The sequence below is a fragment of the Phyllopteryx taeniolatus genome, chromosome 19 (genome assembly GCF_024500385.1).
Source record: "Phyllopteryx taeniolatus isolate TA_2022b chromosome 19, UOR_Ptae_1.2, whole genome shotgun sequence".
Taxonomy (NCBI): Eukaryota; Metazoa; Chordata; class Actinopteri; order Syngnathiformes; family Syngnathidae; genus Phyllopteryx; species Phyllopteryx taeniolatus.
This window is the reverse complement of record NC_084520.1, coordinates 3,224,068-3,243,743: the sequence shown is the minus strand read 5'-3', so window position 1 is coordinate 3,243,743 and position 19,676 is coordinate 3,224,068. Positions and strand designations below refer to the sequence as shown.

The window sequence follows — 19,676 nt, the reverse complement described above, 5'->3', positions numbered from 1 at the left end:
ATATGCTCAATCAAACATAAAGGGGAAAGCATATCACGATTTCTATCCCAAGAGCAAATCTTTTATATGTTTATATGTAGCCTATAGGCTAGCAGACTATCCTAACTCGGAAATTTTGGTGACTGATGTTGCTTGATTTATATCTGTTAGATGTATAGTAGAGAGAGGTGGGTGTATGTCACTTATGCCGAAGTCACAAATAAGTCTTGAGTCTAAACTCGAATAAGTTTCAAGCAAGTCCCAAGTTAATGTGGGGGGAAAAAATCAAGTTCTCCTTAAATTTTGAGCAAACCAAGTTATTACTTTGTTTTAACCAAGTCCTGAGTCAAGTGATACAATCTTTCTCAGTCACAACATATATTGGAGTGATGATAAAATGTTTTTTTTCCACTGACACAACAAAGTAAATTTGCACCTATAAAAGTTAAATGAACAACTTGCAGGGCTCGGCAACCTTTGTGACATGGAGTGAATTTCTTCTCAGCAATTGTGCCATTATCAATTTAAACGCAAAGGTAAATTATGACACAAAATACTAAAACATTTCCAACATACTTACATACATCAGGCTTCCGGGTCTTTGTGAATCTGGGTGGGACTGCGACTACAGTGCTGCAGGGAGCTGTCACTCAAGCCCAATAAATCAAGCCATTTATAAAGCTAAGATCGTCATAACACCCAGCATGCCAGTGTTTATGCCACAGAGTGCCACCCATGGCACCCGTGCACAGGTTGCCAACCCGTGGTCTATGGCAACGGATTAGGAAATAACTAAATCCTCACGGTTTATGAAAGCAATCGACCTTGACTCACCTATGATTACGACAACAATATTTGCCATCAAGCTGACCAGCGTAGTAAGGTGTGTGTCTCATTACATCTGGCGTAAATGTAATGCAGCATGTCAGAAATCCAAAGAATTTTAGACGTTTTTGCTGCCGAATGTGGCCCAACCATTTATTAAGTTTTGGGGACAATTACTTTTTCACACAGAGCAAGGTACCTTTAATGTTTTTTGTTTTGTTTGTTTAATAAATAAAATTACCGTTTAAAAATGGCAATTGAGGTATACTTGGGTTATCTGGTCTTCACCTCCAAGATCGCTGAAGACCAGCCACACAAACAACTAATACAGGAAAACTGCACATTTTAAATTGGCACTTTATTGTGGGTAATCTAATGCACAGCTGTGCAGTAATAATGCTGACTAATCAGCATTTTAACATACCACACTCGTGAGGTGGATGGGTTATCTCGGTAAAGGAGAAAGCGCTCACAGAGATTAAGGCCTGGCTCACACAAAGATAATAAGGCTATTTATGTCATGATTTTGCCTCTCCCCGACAAAGGATGACAAACACCAGAGACATTTTTGTCTTGAAAGATTATCCTGTGGTCTGAGGTGTTTTAAGAGTGAATTTGTACCGTTTAATATTGACCAGCAAAAATCTTCAAGTCTGTGGGGAAAGCCGACGTCTCTTGAGCCACGACAATCAAAAATAAAATGTCCTACCTGAAACACAAAGGATAATCACACCAGCCGCATTAGTTTAATTTGAGAACTCACCTCTTTCTCACTCAGTAGACTATAAAGTCAATTTTACACTGTCTCCACGATTTTTTCCATGGTCGTTTATTTTTTTAGTATGGGATTTTTAGTCCACAAACCACCATCATTCTTCTTCTTCTTCATGTTAGATCATGTTTGTTCATGCGAGACTTCTGTCTTTGAGGACTAGAGTCTAGATCGGTAGTGGAACAGAATCTTTATGTGTGTGGTGTTGAGATTATCGGCGCACAGGACTAAAACAGATTTGTGAACAATATTTAAAATACATAAATACTTTGTGTATGAATGAAAGTCTTTGATTTTTCAGTTCAGTTCATTCAAAATGGGAACGAAAACAAGTGTTGTTTATATTTCTTTTCAGTATACAATAACAGCCAATTTGGAAGCGACCTGAAACTTACGCTGCTGCCAGACACAAATGGAGGAGCAGCTGGTTGAGTGTTTTCAATATGTCTCCCAAATCATTCACCACAATAAAAATGACGAGAAGAGTTTGCAATTGAAAAGTAGTTAGCAACTAAGCTAACAGTTAACCTAGCTTCTATTTCTTACTGTCAAGGTACTATCTTCAGTGCCGGCATTATACAAGGTGCGCATGTGCAACAAGTTGGCCATCTTCAATAGCCAGCTACAGCAACAACAGTCAGTCTAAAAGGAGAAAAATACCAATGCGATACCTTACAATTAAATGTCCGCTCATAAAATTTAGTTAGCTAGGGTTAGGCTTAAGGCTTGGAAGAGGGTTAGTTTGACGGTTACGGTTAGGATTAGGGTTAGGTACTACCTAGGTATTTTGTCCTAGTGTTGTTGCTGTAGCTAGTTAGGCATGCACACCAAAGATCGTGCAGGTACCGCAAATAGTGTCTTGACACTTACCACGACAGGTACTCTTCCTTGTTCTTGGTATTTCCTATTTTTCTGGGTGGCCTGGGGAACCATTCTGCCTCTCATAGGTCAGTCTTTGTACTACAACAGAAATCTGGTTTGGGGAAAATAATCACTGATTGTCAGGAAAGATATCATTATGTGTGTGGCGTGCTGTGTTGATAATCTCGAGGAAATCACACTCAATAAGAGCAATAAGCACACGTTAACTTTTTCCTTTTCGTGTGTGGGATGAAACCCAGTTACAATCTTAAAAATTGGTGCACGCATGTGTGCACGCTTCTTAAGTGCAGTCTCGTGTGAGTGCAGGCAAGAGGCTGACATTTTTGGGGGATTATGGGTCCTGTGAATTTCACTATTAATCACGGGATTGGGCAGGAGCGGGAGCGAAAGTCAACGGGAGCGTGCAGGAGTGGGAATTATGACAACAAAGTCACCACGAGTGGAGACGAGTGGGAACCATGACGGGAGAGGGTGACTTACAAGATATTAATAAAAACGCTGTAGGATTGTAATATTCTGTTCTACTTCCAATAGAAAAACAATACTATCCACCTACTGTTTGCTTATCTCCAGCCATTTTTATCTTGTAAAAAAATATTTAAAAAATAATCAAATACCAGCAGGCACAATCAAATATCTGGTTGCAAAAGATCAAGACAGCGAGATATAAAGCTTAAACCGTCAACTACAGGTGTTGCAGAATGTAATGGAAATCTTAGGACAGTAATAAACAAGCTGTATTTTTAAATTGTCCTCTTATTATTGCTATCACAAGTTTTTCATACAGCTCTTACATTGAATGCCCTTTGATTGTGCAGGTGTTCCTCGAGCTCTTTAGTATAGCTCCAAAAGGTCGTTTATGAACTGTGTAGTGAGTGTGACCTCTGCTTCCTGCCAAGATTTGTCCCAGATAGAGCTGGTTGAACTTTTGTTTTATTTGTGCACAAACACTACAGGTGTCAAACTCATGGCCCGGGGGCCTGATCTGGCCAGCCACATCATATTACGTGGCCTATGAAAGCAAATCATTTTCTTGAACTGCCATTAGTCTGTAGAAAAAAAAAATTGTCATATGGAAAAAATATTTCCAACCATGTTTTTGTTACCAAACCTCTTTTTACAATACAGTAACATAAAAAATAGTTACAAAGTATTACCCTTGAATTTCGATTTCCAAACTGTTCATCTGTCAAAGGAGGTGATTCAATATTTATATGATTTCAAAATCTTAACGGCCGTCTGAGAGAAACCATAACTACAATGTGGCCCATGACACAAATGAGTTTGACATCCCTGACATACACCATTGTGGGACTGTAGATACAATCTATGTTTTCACTGTGCAACAACACCTTATAACTGTACATTAAAAACTACCAATAGAAGGAGTACCTGAAATGTCTGCCGGACACTTCAATATTCGCATTTAGAACAACAAATACATTGTATTCATAGCATCATTTCCATATTTATTGGCATATGGATATTTATAAGTGGTCTATTAAAGCAGTGTTGTACAATGTATTACATGTTAAAATGTGATTTAAATAAAATGACAGAATTGTATAACGGTCATGGGTAAGAAAAAGCAGCTATTTTTAAGACTTTAAGACTTTTGAGTATAATTGAACATTCCTCTATTTGTAGTGGAAAGTGTATTTCAGTTATTTAAACCAGTGTTTATATTCCCTCCATCTTCCATAAGAGTTTTTGGCATCATTAAGAATAAAATCTATTTTATCCATCTATCCATTTTCTCTACAGCTTGTCCCCATTAGTGTCACGGGTAATCTGGAGGCAATTTATACGTACAAATATAATTTCTAGTGAGTGCTTTAGAAATGAAACAAGTCTTTTAAACTTCGACCAGTCGAACATTTCAGAGAAGAGTTTTGAAACAGCATCCCTCTGGTAAAGACACTAAGGGCATTCAAAACTCACTCTCCTCTAGAATCTCCTCCATAGTCTCTCCAAGGGTTATTTCCCCGTCACTACTGGATAGACTCTTCCTGGTCAGAAAATCAAGACCTGTTGCGTCACATCCTTTTACCCCCTGACCTTTGTCCTCTTTCTGTCCATGGAGTCCACCATGTCCTTGGAGAGCCACCTGGAGCAGGTGTGGGTGCACAGTGAAAGCACTGATTATATGATTTCAAAATCTTAACGGCCGTCTGAGAGAAACCATAACTACAATGTGGCCCATGACACAAATGAGTTTGACATCCCTGACATACACCATTGTGGGACTGTAGATACAATCTATGTTTTCACTGTGCAACAACACCTTATAACTGTACATTAAAAACTACCAATAGAAGGAGTACCTGAAATGTCTGCCGGACACTTCAATATTCGCATTTAGAACAACAAATACATTGTATTCATAGCATCATTTCCATATTTATTGGCATATGGATATTTATAAGTGGTCTATTAAAGCAGTGTTGTACAATGTATTACATGTTAAAATGTGATTTAAATAAAATGACAGAATTGTATAACGGTCATGGGTAAGAAAAAGCAGCTATTTTTAAGACTTTAAGACTTTTGAGTATAATTGAACATTCCTCTATTTGTAGTGGAAAGTGTATTTCAGTTATTTAAACCAGTGTTTATATTCCCTCCATCTTCCATATGAGTTTTTGGCATCATTAAGAATAAAATCTATTTTATCCATCTATCCATTTTCTCTACAGCTTGTCCCCATTAGTGTCACGGGTAATCTGGAGGCAATTTATACGTACAAATATAATTTCTAGTGAGTGCTTTAGAAATGAAACAAGTCTTTTAAACTTCGACCAGTCGAACATTTCAGAGAAGAGTTTTGAAACAGCATCCCTCTGGTAAAGACACTAAGGGCATTCAAAACTCACTCTCCTCTAGAATCTCCTCCATAGTCTCTCCAAGGGTTATTTCCCCGTCACTACTGGATAGACTCTTCCTGGTCAGAAAATCAAGACCTGTTGCGTCACATCCTTTTACCCCCTGACCTTTGTCCTCTTTCTGTCCATGGAGTCCACCATGTCCTTGGAGAGCCACCTGGAGCAGGTGTGGGTGCACAGTGAAAGCTGAAGACGCCCCCTCATCACAGGAGTTTCTTTGCTTGCACTGTGCGCGATGCCTTCTTGTGCATTTCCACAGGTGCGTGATTGCCGTGTCATGAAAACAGCTCCTGAACTGGAAGTTGTGGTTGAACAAGAAAATCTGCCAGTGCTTCTTCAGCTCAGCTTGTACCTAATCACAGGCAAACAGAAAATGATTATGAAATGGAATAGTTCTGGAAAAAAATCCTGTATACATTTTAAAGGGGCCTGCAACCTGTTGCTAACTTGTAGCCTGGCATTTATTTGTAAAATGCTTTTGCAGGGACACTTTGTGCTCAATGCTGTGAAAGACTGCTGCCTCACTTACAGCCATCAATTTTCTAGGCCACTTGTCGTCATTAGGGTGTCAGGTGAGTGTGAGCCAATCCCAGCTGACTTTGGGTAAGAGCCGCACGATACCCTGCACTGGTCACCAGTCAATCACAAGGCACATACAAGTACTGTGTCGACTCAACAAACAACCATTTATACTCACATTCACACTTAAAGACAACTTAACCTAATGTACAGAATACATTTTTGGAATGTGACAGTGGAAAACCTTCCTTTTTAATAAAAAATGTAATCTCAAAAACCATAAAACCAGTTGGTGACATGTCAACACCCCTGTGTTTTTAGACCAAACTGTCACAGCCCTTATGTTGGCTGTCTGTTGTTCCATCTGTGGTCTGTTGGTGGCCTCCAGCTGTCCCATGGTTTGTGGTCACATTCCCCAAAGGAAGGAGAGAAGCTGAGCTATACTATGTTCCCTTTGCATTGGCATACAGGAGGTCCAGAGTTTAATTTCCTCTCATTTTAGAGTCTACATGTTGTGTGAAGTTGTTCGTAGATGAGACAGAAACATGATTGAAGTATTCATTCTGACCAGTATGAGGTCATGACTATGATGGTGAAATTTAGTGGTGTGGATTGCTGGATTGATAATAGTTGCACAGACTTCACCAACCAGGGGAACCTTACTCAACTCACTTTCTATTAGCCATCGCTATTTGTATATACTATAATTTTATAGTATATCCTATTAAAAGGAAATAATTTTAAATTCAGTTTATGGAGAAGAATTTTTTTTTTTTATTTGTTTGTCCTGTTTGGCTGTTAGGTCAAGCAGAAATTAGGATCTGTATCCCTTATAAGATGGTACAGTTTTAGTGTGTCATAAGGGAGTTTTTAAGATGCCGCTGTGGTTTCTTAGTACTATAATGGATATTTATAGAGAATCAGAGTCAATCAGTCAAACAGAACAAGGTTTCGAGAGGGGAGTGAGAAAAGAAGACAACAAAAGACAAAGCACTAACTGCAAACAAGATGAGGAAAGTAAATCATTATATATCTAGAACAATGACATTAGATATGAGTGTTGTATGGAAGAAATAAAAGCATACCTCTCCATTAGCGAAGCAATACAACACTCCAACCAAGAATCCCTGTTAAAGGGAAGTGCATTATTAGAACTCAAATTAAATATTTACTACAAAAACATCAGATATGCAATTGGCATTATTAATCTTACCTGAAAAGAGCTGATGGTGAGATTAATGAAGTCCCGTGCATAGCGACTGCTTCCCTCCATACATTCATCGACGAGCACAGTGAAGACCACTTCATGGATTCCCAGCAGAGGAATCAAAACCAGTGTTGCCCTGGCTAAACTGACATGAATCAAAATATACAACCATGCTTAATTTATCCACAATTACTTCTGAGGATTATATAAACAAGGAGACAAATTCCTTGTGTGTTTTGGACATACTTGGCAAATAAAGATGATTCTGATTCTGATTCTGATAATATTTTTTAATCTAAAATGCCATGTGCCACAGTGCCTGGAAAAAACATGCTCAACATTACCTCTGGATTGTGTCATTTGTGGTGAGGTTGACAGGCAAAAATGAATGTGGGTTACACTTGAATTAGTATCATTTTCCTCTGGATTAATAAAGTATCTATCTACAGTATTATACGGTGCTGTGAATGGTCAGCGTAATTAAGAAGGAGTCTTGTACATCTTAGGGTTTTTGTCCTAACATGACTGGAAGTGGTTATAGTTAATCTCCAGGGAAATACCTGTATCTGTAGTCAGTAAATTTCACCTGATCCACTTTAAGCTTGGACAGCAGCAGCAGCAGTATCTTGATGAATATGAAGAAAATTATCTGCAACATGCATTAAATGTAATGTGAGCAATATCAAAAACATTTTCCAAAAACAGTAATTCTTTTTTAGAATTGCTCTGGCAAGATTAGCAATCAGTCACACTTGAATACTGTACTACGACATACAAATGCTTCCTTATCACAAGCGCTCACAAGACATAGAGGGCCTGATTCACTAATATCCCAAATAGTGGGAGTTAAATTGCGTTTTTGCTCTAATAGATTGTGTGTGCAGTAAGAGGGGATGTTGCACATGATTTACCAATATTGCAGTCTTTTACTAAGATCTCATAATCTCAAAATAGAGAATATTTTTCTTGTAACATCACAGCATCAGAATAAATGAAAAAGATCAAAAATTATTTGTATGTTAGACTATGTATTATTTTATTCTTTTAAAATTTGTTTTGACATGGGTACTGTACTGTAAAACATTTGATAGCCATTGCAGGGTAAACCTATGCACACCCTGCAGTTACACGACATTTAAGAAGAACGGTAACACCTTTCAAATAAACTAACACTTACCAACACTGACAAAGTGATCGGGCCCTTTATTATCCACCAGAACCATCTGTTCACAATTGACCAGCACCTTGGGAATAAACATTGGCAATAGTGAAACATGAACATACATAAAATTATTCATTTTATTAATTAAAGTGAAGCTGGTCACTTACTCTGTGTTTTCATATAAAATCTTAACAACTGTCCATGGTGTCACAAAGAAGACAGGCATTCCTGAAAATCCACAATCGTGGTGATTTACAATTAAATCTGCCAAATGTAACCACATTTTTACTGTCTTTTTTTAGACTGACACGGGAGCAACATTACATGAAGTAGCAGGAATGCGTATACAATATACTGTAATCACTTGGCCGATAATTAGCATTTTATGCTGATCGGCTGATCTGCTTTAACGTCATAATTCGCCGATCCGATCAATGACGTCATTGATCGGCTCTGCAAAAGACATTTACTCCGCGTCGCCATCGTGCACAGTATATTTGAATCCAAAAGCTAGTTTATTTTTAGCCTTGTCGCGTGTCTTTTGGCGTAGTCCTGTAAATATCTGACGGCCAATAAAGTTATGAAAAAAAAAAAAAACATGTCGGCGGTGTGGAACAGACAACACGTCTGAGACAGACAACACGTAATGCCAGGATCAGACTAATTTGCTCTTTCAAGAATTTTGTATTCCGATACCACCGCATCCCGTTTTTTATGATCATTGGGCTTTATCTTTTCAACTCAAATGCAACCAGATACACTCGTTACCGTGGCGACAACAACAAGAGTGGAGCGCGCCGACTTTGTATTATAGGGACAGAATGGGGAAAACGTGTGTTGGTGGTCACCGCTGCTCAGGAGAGGAGAGGACGTTCGTTGAAGGCTTGGTTGAGTTATGTACATGTACTTTTAATACGATACGGCTCACAAGCAGGCAACAAAAACGTTATGTAGCCTAGCAAGCGAGTGGTAGCATGAAGGGTTGTACGTAAACTTGCCGCCCTTCTGTCGAATCATGCTCTAAAGCTTCGGTGTGGATGAAGTCATTTAATTAAAAATAAAGTAATTTAATTCCAGTAAGTTAGCACCCATTATTTCTGTCATGTAATGTTGGTTTGACATGACTGATTAGAATACACGATCTGACTAGAGCAGTGATTTCCAACTTTATGGAGCCAAGGAACAATTTACAATTGAAAAATCTAACGGGACACCAACAAACAAAAATGTCACAAAAAGTTGGATACATGAATTACTGTATTTACTTCCTGCCATCTAATAGAAGACTATTCATTTGTTCTGTCTGTCACTCTGCCTCACTGGCATAAATAGAGGAACAAAGATACATTATTTATTGTAAATATAATTTTTTTAGCAATTAAGTACACAAGTATATATAGTAAATGAACAGGTCATTTAAATAGACACATTCCTTCATTTTGTGATCAGATCGGTGATCGGTTATCGTTTTTTTAAACTCACTGATCGGTGATCAGGCCCAAAAATCTTGATCATGTAAAGCCTAGTTACAACATTGGAAATATGTTAAAACTCAAAACTGAATTGACTGGCTCGAGGAGTAATCTCCTCATCTTCGAAAACCTTGAAAAGTACTACCACCAAACTATTGAACCTATTACACAACTCCAGGTTATCAAACATTTAGTGACAGAGGTTATTCTTCCAGTCACATGGCATCCCAGTAGCTTGTAACAGATCGACTGTAACTAAACTGTTATGCCATCTGACCTTTCCACAGGCAGTTATTGTGCATATGGTTCATTACGCTACGTGCACTGATTGCATCAGACTAACCAGTCCAATATTTGTTCTTTGTGTTTTTGATTCATAAAAACAAGAACATACCCCAGCCTAACAGCATGTAATTCTTCAATAGGCGTCGCTTGGTCAACACAGCGGTGAAGAGCAATGTGTGGAGGAAAATAGCTTCCACCAAAAGCCAGAAATAGTTACAGGCCACAAAATATTCCATGGCCACTTTTGAGAATTTGCACATCAGAGCTATCTGTTGAAGAAAGAAAATTAAGTATGGTTTAGTCTTGACATAGAGTGACTTTAAAAATAATCCGAATTGGAATACTCTACTTAAGATGGATACACACATACTGATAAAATGGCTAAACTTGAGCAGTTTCTCTACCTTCTGATCAAACTCAGCAAAGGTCTGATTGTTGGATGACTGACAGATTATCCTACCTGATTAACCTAAGGTGTGGTGTGTGTTAAGAGTGACTTTCTCCTCCAAGATCTGCTTGTAAAATGGTTGGGGTCGACAATTGTAAATCTTAAATTCTTATATGTGGTGAACACCGAGATTGGCCGAGCCACAGACTCGGATGTGATTATAATGAAAAAAGTACTGATAGCCAATTAGGAAGTAGCCTGAAGCTCACGCTGTTGCTGGACACAAGCAATGTGTTTGACTGTGTTGAGTGTTTGTATCACGTGTCCCGCAAGTGAGTCAGACTTGGTACTGTAACAACTACCGTAATTTCCCGTGTATAATGCTCACACTTGTATAATACGCACTCCCAAAATAGACCTCAAAATTCTTGAAAACCCTTCTATCTATGTCTAATGCCTTTTTACAATGCATGATTTTGCTTCTACCCATTGGACCAAAACATGAAGTATTATCTGTATTTTGTTAGTTTGTTCAAATAATTATTCTGAATTTAAGCACTTTATTACTAATACGTAATCCATCCATCCATCCATCCATCCATTTTCTGTACCACTTTATCCTCACAAGGGTCGCGTGCGTGCTGGAGCCTATCCCAGCTATCTTCGGGCGAGAGGCGGGGTACACCCTGAACTGGACGCCAGCCAATCGCAGGGTACATATAAACAAACAACCATTCATGCACACATTCACACCTATGGGCAATTTAGAATCATCAATCAACCTACCATGCATGTTTTCGGGGTGTGGGAGGAAACTGGAGTGCCCGGAGAAAACCCATACAGACACGGGGAGAATATGCAAACTCCACACAGGCGGGGCCGGGATTTGAACCCCGGGCCCCAGAACTGTGAGGCAGACGTGATAACCAGTCATATACCGTGCCGGCCTAATACGTAATACCGTAATTTCTCATGTATAATGCGCACCCATGTAAAATACGCACCCCCAAAGTTGGCCTCAAAATTCTGGAAAACCTTTCTACTTATGTATAATTTTTACAATGGATGATTTTTCTTCTACCCATACGATCAAAACAGGTATTGTTTAAAATAATTATTCTGAAGTTAAGCACTTTATTTGAAAATGTAATACTGTTTTTTTATTTACTTGCTCTTATTTTGAAATTCACAGCCTTACTTTTATTTAGTAAATGAGAAAACACAAAGTTGTGCTCATATGTTTGATTACCCAGGCAGAATTTGTAAGATGGGTACAAAAACATGAAGGGCTAAGCGAAACACATTTAATTTTATTCATTCATTCAGCTTCCATTCCGCTTATTCTCACTTGCGTGCTGGAGCTTATCCCGGGTAAAAGGCGGGGTACACCCTGCCAAAAACATGCGTGGTAGGTTGATTGAGGACTCTAAATTGCCCGTGGGTGTGAATGTGAGTGTGAATGGCTGGCGACCGGTTCAGGGTATACCCCGCCTCCCGCCCGAAGATAGCTGGGATAGGCTCCAGCAGCCCGCGATCCTAGTGAGGAGAAGCGGTAAAGAAAATGGATGGATGGATGGGATTGAAATTAAACTGTCAAGCATTTCAGAAAAGCATTATCATCAAACAAAAGATAACCATAAAGAAATGAATGATGGTTGTTGTTTAGTCATATTTAAATATATATATATTTCACAAATTCTGCTAGGGTATCCATCCATCCATTTTCTGAGCCGATTGTCCTCACTAAGGTTGCAGGCGTGCTCGAGCCTACCCCAGCTGTCATCGGGCAGGAGGCAGGGTACACCCTGAACTGGTTGCCAGCCAATCGCAGGGCACATAGAAACAAACAACCATTCGCACTCATAGTCATGCCTACGGGCAATTTAGAGTCTCCAATTAATGCATGTTTTTGGGATGTGGGAGGAAACCGGAGTGCCCGGAGAAAACCCACGCAGGCACGGGGAGAACATGCAAACTCCACACAGGCGGGGCCAGGGATTGAATCCGGGTCCTCAGAACTGTGAGGCCGACGCTCTAACCAGTCGGCCACCGTGCCGCTCTGCCAGGGTATGTAAACTGTATATACAGTATATGCAGTCATACGTACCCCTGTCATATTGGAATGAAAGTGTTGTGGGGGGGGGGGGGGGGGGGGGGGGGGGGTGTCTGGTGGGATCCCCCTGTTCGCCGCATAGAATTATTTTCATTTTAAGCAGAGCAAATTTATTTATTTAGCGCATTAGTGATTTATAGACCAATAGCAGAACTTTAATATCTATTCTAAAGTTGACTGGAAGCCACTGTAAAGACTTTAGAATTGGAGTAATATGCTCTGACCTCTTTGTTCTGGTCAGAAGAACAGATGTTTAATGCAGCTGTTTTTGGGGAGTCCAGTCAGAAGACCATTACATTAGTCAAGTCTACTTGAGATAAAAGGATGGATGAGCTTCTCCTGGTCTGCTTGGCACATGCAAGCCTTCACTCTGGATATGTTCTTCAGGTGGTAGAAGCCAGTTTTAGTAATTGATTTGATATGACAGTTGAAAGTCAGTATAAGCTATCAGTACACTAAGGTTTCGGACTTGGTCTTTGGTTTTTAAAGAGAGTGACTCCAAGTATTTACTAACAGCAATCCTCTTTTCTTTATTGCCAAAAACAATTATCTCAGTTTTGTTGTGGTTTAAGAAAATTTTGGCTCATCCAGGTATTTATCTGTTTTAGACAGTGACACAACACCTCAATTGAACTGAGTCATTTGGAGACACTGCTAGATATAACTGTGTGTCATCTGCATAGCTATGATAATCCAAATTAAAATTCTGAAAATTTTGACCCAAGGGTAGCATATACTGGCTAAACAGGAGGGGTCCAAGAACTAACTCTTGAGGGACCCCATTGGTCATTGCCATTCGATGAGATCGAACACTTCCAACATAAATTAACATAATTTAAGCAATCTGGAAGACTCTGAAGAGTACAATAAGGCAAAAAAAGAATGTCTTTACGCAGAAAACCACCGCTCAAGCACATGTTGATGTACAAATTTAAGGTTAAAATTAAATGTGCCTAATTTTTTTCCCTTTTTTCATTTTGGCCTCCAACTTGACCCAGGCCCATCTCCACCTGCACCTGATGCAAACTGCAAACTGTGCCACATGAATAGCATGCTCCTCTTTAAGCACTCATTCTGGAAAGGAATTGACTAAATTCATTGTCTGTTTCACTTCATTTTTCACTATTACCGACTCCAAACGCTAATCCCAAATGCATCCTCCAGGAAAAAAATAAGTACAATATTTTTCTGTTTTTATTTTCCATTTCTGAATTTGAAGTTAGTTCATTCTGTGACATAATCCCTAACATCGCTCTGTCGATTAATACATTTAACATTAACATCCGTAAACTAATTAGATAATTGTAGGCGCGTTTCCTAATTAATATGTACTAGCGGATGAAATCTTGTTGCCGATGTTACATGTGCTTCGCGGTTCCGCTGGGACCACAACCAGGGCCATGAACCGCAGCACCTAAACGCGAAAATACAAAAGACCAGTGCAACAAATGCGACACTGTGGCTGATCTGATTAGCAAAAGTTTTGCTTAAACGTAAGAGTAGCAATAGAAGATGTCGACTCCAGAGGTGGGCAGAGTAGCCAAATATTGTAGTCAAGTAAGAGTACTGTTAATTGACAATAATGTGACTCAAGTAAAAGTAAAAAGTAGTCCTTCAAATAATTACTTAAGAGGAAAAAGTACACAGTGAAATAATTACTCAAGTACTGAGTAAATAGTGGTTAACTTCTGACTTTTTTTAACCACAGCATGAACATCAATTTAAAAAAAATTACAAAATAAAACGTGAATGTGCAAATTCTGATGTTGCAGGGTGTGTGTGTGTGTGTGTGTGTCTGTGTGTCTGTGTGTGTGTGTGTGTGTGTGTGTAAACATCTGTAATTTACTACACGTGTTTTCCCAAGTTATAAGTGAGCTGAAATATCCACGTTTGGGCAGACATTTGCCAGACAAATACTACAATATATGAAAGCTGTTGTTTTTGTTCATCTAAATGTAAACAAGAGTTGTGCGCCGTTGCATTCATGGTAACGACGACCTTCCCAACATGGCCGCCACGTAGGCACGCCAATGCCCGGGCAGCCCAAGAGAAGACGTTGTGAGAAGTCATGTGACTTTCTTGTGTCATTTGATTGGTTAACTAGACTTAAACGTCACTAGCGCTTAGACTGGATTGGCGCAAACAGCGTCCGATGCGGAAGTTGAAGTTGAGTTCAAAACGGCAAATTTCGCCAAAAGGCGACTGATTTGCATGTGTTTTATTTTAATGGGATTCAAATTAAACTGTCAAGCATTTCAGAAAAGCATTATCATTAAACAAAACATAACCATAAAGAAATTAATGATGGTTGTTGTTCAGTCATCAGTCGTATTTTAAAAAACAAGATTTCACTAATTCTGCCAGTGTATGTAAACTTATGAGCACAACTGTACATACTGTATATGCAGTCATATGTACCCCTGTCCTTTTGGAATGAAAGTACAGACTATACCTTTCTCATAACCTCTAGGTGGCGGTGGCATATTGGAATAAAAGTGTACAGTTTTTTCATAAACTCTAGATGGCGGCATACGTTTATAAAACGTAGAACTTTTTTTCATTTTCCCCTATACCTATGTATAATGCGCACCTTTGACAATTTTTTGGGGAAAAAAATGCGCATTATACACAAGATATTACGGTATCTGGTTTAGGGCAGTAGAATTGTGATTGACAGTGGATATATCATTATGTGTGGGGTATGCTGTGTTGGCTCTCTCAGTGCACCACACAATAGGAGCAGTACATACTGTATTTGCCATTTTTTTCCCTTGTGATGTGTCTCATAAAAATAATTTAAAATAAATTAGGTTTAAGATGTTAAAATCAGGCGGCACGGTGGACGACTGGTTAGAGCGTCTGCCTCACAGTTATATGAAAGCATTACTGTCAATTCACAATGACTGTTTTATAAAATATGAGAACATGTGTTTATTGTAATATTACAAACACCCCTTTACAAATTCATACTAATTAACAATGTAAATATTTATTCAATATTCAACATACAGTATCATAAATATTTATCACAATGTTATGTGTTTACATGTTTGTGTAAAGGCGGCACGGTATCCGACTGGTTAGAGTGTCAGCCTCACAGTTCTGAGGACCGGGGTTCAATCCCCGTCCCCGCCTGTGTGGAATTTGCATGTTCTCCCCGTGCCTGCGTGGGTTTTCTCCGGGCACTCCGGTTTCCTCCCACATCCCAAAAACATGCATGGTAGGTTAATTAAAGACTCTAAATTGCCCGTAGGTGTGAATGTGAGTGTGAATGGTTATTCATATGTGCCATGTGATTGGCTGGCAACCAGTTCAGGTGTTCTGCCCGATGATAGCTGGGATAGGTTCCAGCACTCCCGCGACCCTAGTGAGGATAAGCGGTTCAGAAATTGGATGGATGGATGTTAGAAATCAGTACATGTGCACCCCAATTGATGTGTTAATGGCGACTCTACCGGAGAACTTGAATATGAGTTCCATCCAGGGTCATCCTTGGGTAGGTTGGAATACATGATGTATAATACGATTTCCTTAGAAATGACGGCAACAGCTCTCAGGATGAATGAGACAAACAGATTCATGTGAATGTAGTTCCTGGTACAATGGAGCTTCCTGGAAAACAGAGAAAGGAGACACTCATCTCATGTAACTGTGAAATCACTACAGAGGATAAACGCTGTTATTTGTTTTATGAAGTATGATCAAGATTACAATAATAAATGATGAAAAACAGTCAAAAAACACAAGACTGTCACTCAGTAGCACTGTGTTTAGCACAGGTCTCTCGCATCAAATAGGTTATCTTTCCTCCAAAGTGGTACAATTTGGAAGTAATGGCAGTGGAAAGATAAAAGAGCGTGTGAAATTGGAATCAGATATGCTTAGATCGGGCCTCCTTCAAAATTGGCTGAAAATTAGATATGAACCGGATAAATGCCAACTGTGACGTGACTGGAGCATAAAAGGACATGTTGCCAATGAGCCTGATGTCATTGAAACGCACAATGATGAAATGACACTTCCATGCTGAAGTCAACTGAAAGAATATAAGTCACTCCCAAGAAATAAAAATTACAACAAAAGCATAGACTATTAATTATGGTACATTTAAATTAAGGAAAACAATTGCTGATCACGCCCAGAGGAATGCTGAACAATGATCACAATTGCCTCCTTTTTAATCTGTTACTTCTGATTGTTCAACTAGTAACCACAGAAAACTCTCACACGTTAAATGCATTGAAATTTAAATTTGTTACTGCTTTTTAGTGTTGTGCTCAAGAACACACTATCCAAGACCAAGATTGCCCGAGACTAGCACTATATTATATAGCTATATTTATTTCAGAAAGACCAAGTTAGATTTGCCGGTGCAGTTAATATTAGCTTAACTGTGTTTATGTTTTCTTTTGAGATGCTGGCTAAAGTTTGACTTTGTACCTGCCGTTTCAGTGAGTTAAAGACTGCAGAATTTACACACCGCAGATTGTTTTCTTTTGCATGTTGTTTTACATATGACGTCTTTGTGGTCCAGGAAGCCAAATTTAATTACTGTTGAGTTAGCAGACATGTCATGCGCCGGGCTCAACTTGCTCAGTTTCGTACTCATGTCTCACACCTTCCACTTTGGCTTGTGGACGGGGGAGCTGTGTCCCTCAGTCACAATACAGCGAAGGTTGCAGTCATTACAGGGGTGGTGGGGGGTTAGTAAAATATGAATTGAAAGTATTTGTTTATTTTTTTTACCAAGTGTTTCTCGTTGTTATCACATTAATGAAGTTGAAGATAACAGAACAGTGCTGGTCTTGATGAGTCTTGACGGAAAATCCAGAGTCCGGCCAGTCTGACAAAAGACCAAGACTTTTGGGAGTCGAGTACGAGACAAGACCAAGACCGATCTTGAGTCTTACAGCACTATTGCTTTTGACAGTGTGGTACTTGCGCTGCTCTTTCATTCAGGATGAGATTAAACCTCAAAAGCCACAGAAAGCCTTGGAAATAAACTAAGCATTACGTACTGTACATTGTCCTCATTTTGAATAATTATTTGTTGAATTTAATTCCATAGTTAAAGCGCCAATAGCGCTTTTATAAAACTAACTACAGGAGGTCCTCGAGTTACGACGCACTCGACCTACGACATTTCGACTTTACGACGCCTGTGCCTCGTCCGCCATTTTGTCCAGCACCATAGTGTTTCTGCTTAGCTAGTGCATAGTGTTTGTCTGTGTTTGTGCGGCGGGAGTATCTTTGCCTTTTTCGCCCTCCTTTTTTCACACTCTCAACAGTAATGGTAAGTACAGCATCTTATTTTTTTATTTTAATGTATTTTAGTTTCTTTATACGAAGTGTTAACCTTTCTTGCTACGGTCACCTGACCGTGGTCAGGAGACACAGGGGTTAACTCCCTTCTCTCGTTGCACAGCTGAGCTGGGTGGCGGCAACAATAAAGGCACAAAGCACCGATTTGCTGTTTTTATGACTTTATTAGCTCCTCTGCACATTCAACGTCAACGGGTCCACGCTAATCGCTATTCTTCCCCTGTCGCCGTCACTACTCTTGCTACCGTACACACTCGTACCGGCACGCACTCCTTCCTCCTTCACAGTCCCGCCGGACGACGCCTGCGCAGTACCGTCCACGCACACGCCCACACACACTGAGCTTGCTTTCACAATCACCTGGGACAATACCCGTAACAGAAGTATTTTGCCGTAAATTTCGACTAACGGTGAAATCCGATTTACACAGAAAATCGTGTTACGTCACCAGCGTAGGAACGGAACTCGTTCGTAAATCAAGGACTTCCTGTATTTGGTGTAAAAATTTGGAATATACTGTAGGGCTGGGCAATATGGCCTACAATTTATATCACAGTATAAATTCAATCTCTTCACGGTAACAGTATATATCGCGATATAAACGTTAAGAATATAAATTGTATAATGGAAGCGTTTATGAATGGGTTGTATGGTCCTTTAGCAAAGCTAATTTGATTAAAAAAAAAAAAACTTAAATAAGATATAATTTTGAGAACCTTTACTGTGCAGAGCTAAAAAATCTAAATCAAAACTCAGCACTATTGTGAAAAATAACCCAAATAACATTGCTGATATAAATATTTAATTTACTATATAATACTACATTAATATACAATACGTTTCTCTCTGCTGATGTATGCTGTAAAGTACCAATTAATTTCCGGTTAGCTGTGTATTACTGTATTTTCTCTTAGACACTTATTAAATTGCTTACTAATTTGCTGTTCATAGTTGGTTACGCTCCTCTTTAACAGGGTTTCAGCCAGAGTTCTGTGAAAAGTGAACTGCGTCAGCCAAGGACTTATTCAAGTGTTTCGCGGCATTTCATGCTAGTTTAGCCTTAGCGTTTAGCATGTCTTCTCCTTTTACATACTCCTCATCCTCCTTTCGTATTAACGATACTTGTCAGAAGTGTAGCTTATTAGTTATTGGAGTTGCGGCTCCACAAAATAAAATAAGTTTTGTTGACAGTTTTGCTTGACGCGAAAGCAGTTTAGGACTTGCCATATTGTACCAGAGTGATCAGAACCAGTCTGTGCCAGCCAGAGCTGTTGTTGTCTCTGGTGGACAAGTTTCAACCACCTCAGGCAACTCCTGTAAAGACTTTGTACTCTGTGAATTCGGGGCGCTTTACGTTCTCTATATTCTACTCTCAATTGGTTATACATAGTGTATGTATAGTATGTGTAATTGTGAGCTATAACACAGCTTCCTCTGCTGATTAAAATCTTAATTGCCATTTGGTGTAATTGTCCGATTTTTGTTTGTATTTCAGGCGTTAAATGTAATGTGAAAACCAAACCTGCAAAAATAAAAAAATAAAATAAAATAAAAATAAAAAAAGCAGCAGCATTCATGAGTTATATATTTGGTCATGGTTACTGACCTCAACATGCCCATGAGGAGCGTCGCTAACATGAGGGAAGCCAGGGATAATGAATAGCCAATGATAGAAACGACCCGGAGGGCTGTCTGCCGAAGCATTTGCTCTTCCTATTAACACAGGAATACACAAGACAATAGAATGAATATAGTGCATCCTAACATGATAGAGGTGGTCTTTATGTTGCCTTGTATTTGAAATTGTGCAGAGATCTGTGTTACTGGTTAGAAGTGAGGAAAGATGGATGTGGAAACAACTAAGTCTT

General features: G+C 39.2%; 1 protein-coding gene across 3 annotated transcripts in view; it reads right to left on the bottom strand.

The window, feature by feature from the left end:
• Positions 1-3,914: 3,914 nt before the first annotated feature.
• The window catches only part of LOC133469180 (glucagon-like peptide 2 receptor), a 32,897-nt gene continuing 17,135 nt past the window's right edge, over positions 3,915-19,676 (bottom strand). For all 3 annotated transcript variants that reach the window (XM_061755929.1, XM_061755928.1, XM_061755930.1), the window contains 9 exons: positions 19,415-19,521; positions 15,942-16,098; positions 10,095-10,254; positions 8,396-8,456; positions 8,244-8,310; positions 7,627-7,715; positions 7,073-7,211; positions 6,945-6,986; positions 3,915-5,692 (listed from right to left, as the gene is read on the bottom strand). In XM_061755929.1, the coding sequence (XP_061611913.1) occupies positions 5,321-5,692; positions 6,945-6,986; positions 7,073-7,211; positions 7,627-7,715; positions 8,244-8,310; positions 8,396-8,456; positions 10,095-10,254; positions 15,942-16,098; positions 19,415-19,521 (1,194 nt within the window). In that variant the 3' untranslated portion in view covers positions 3,915-5,320. The remainder of the gene's footprint in view (positions 5,693-6,944; positions 6,987-7,072; positions 7,212-7,626; positions 7,716-8,243; positions 8,311-8,395; positions 8,457-10,094; positions 10,255-15,941; positions 16,099-19,414; positions 19,522-19,676) is intronic.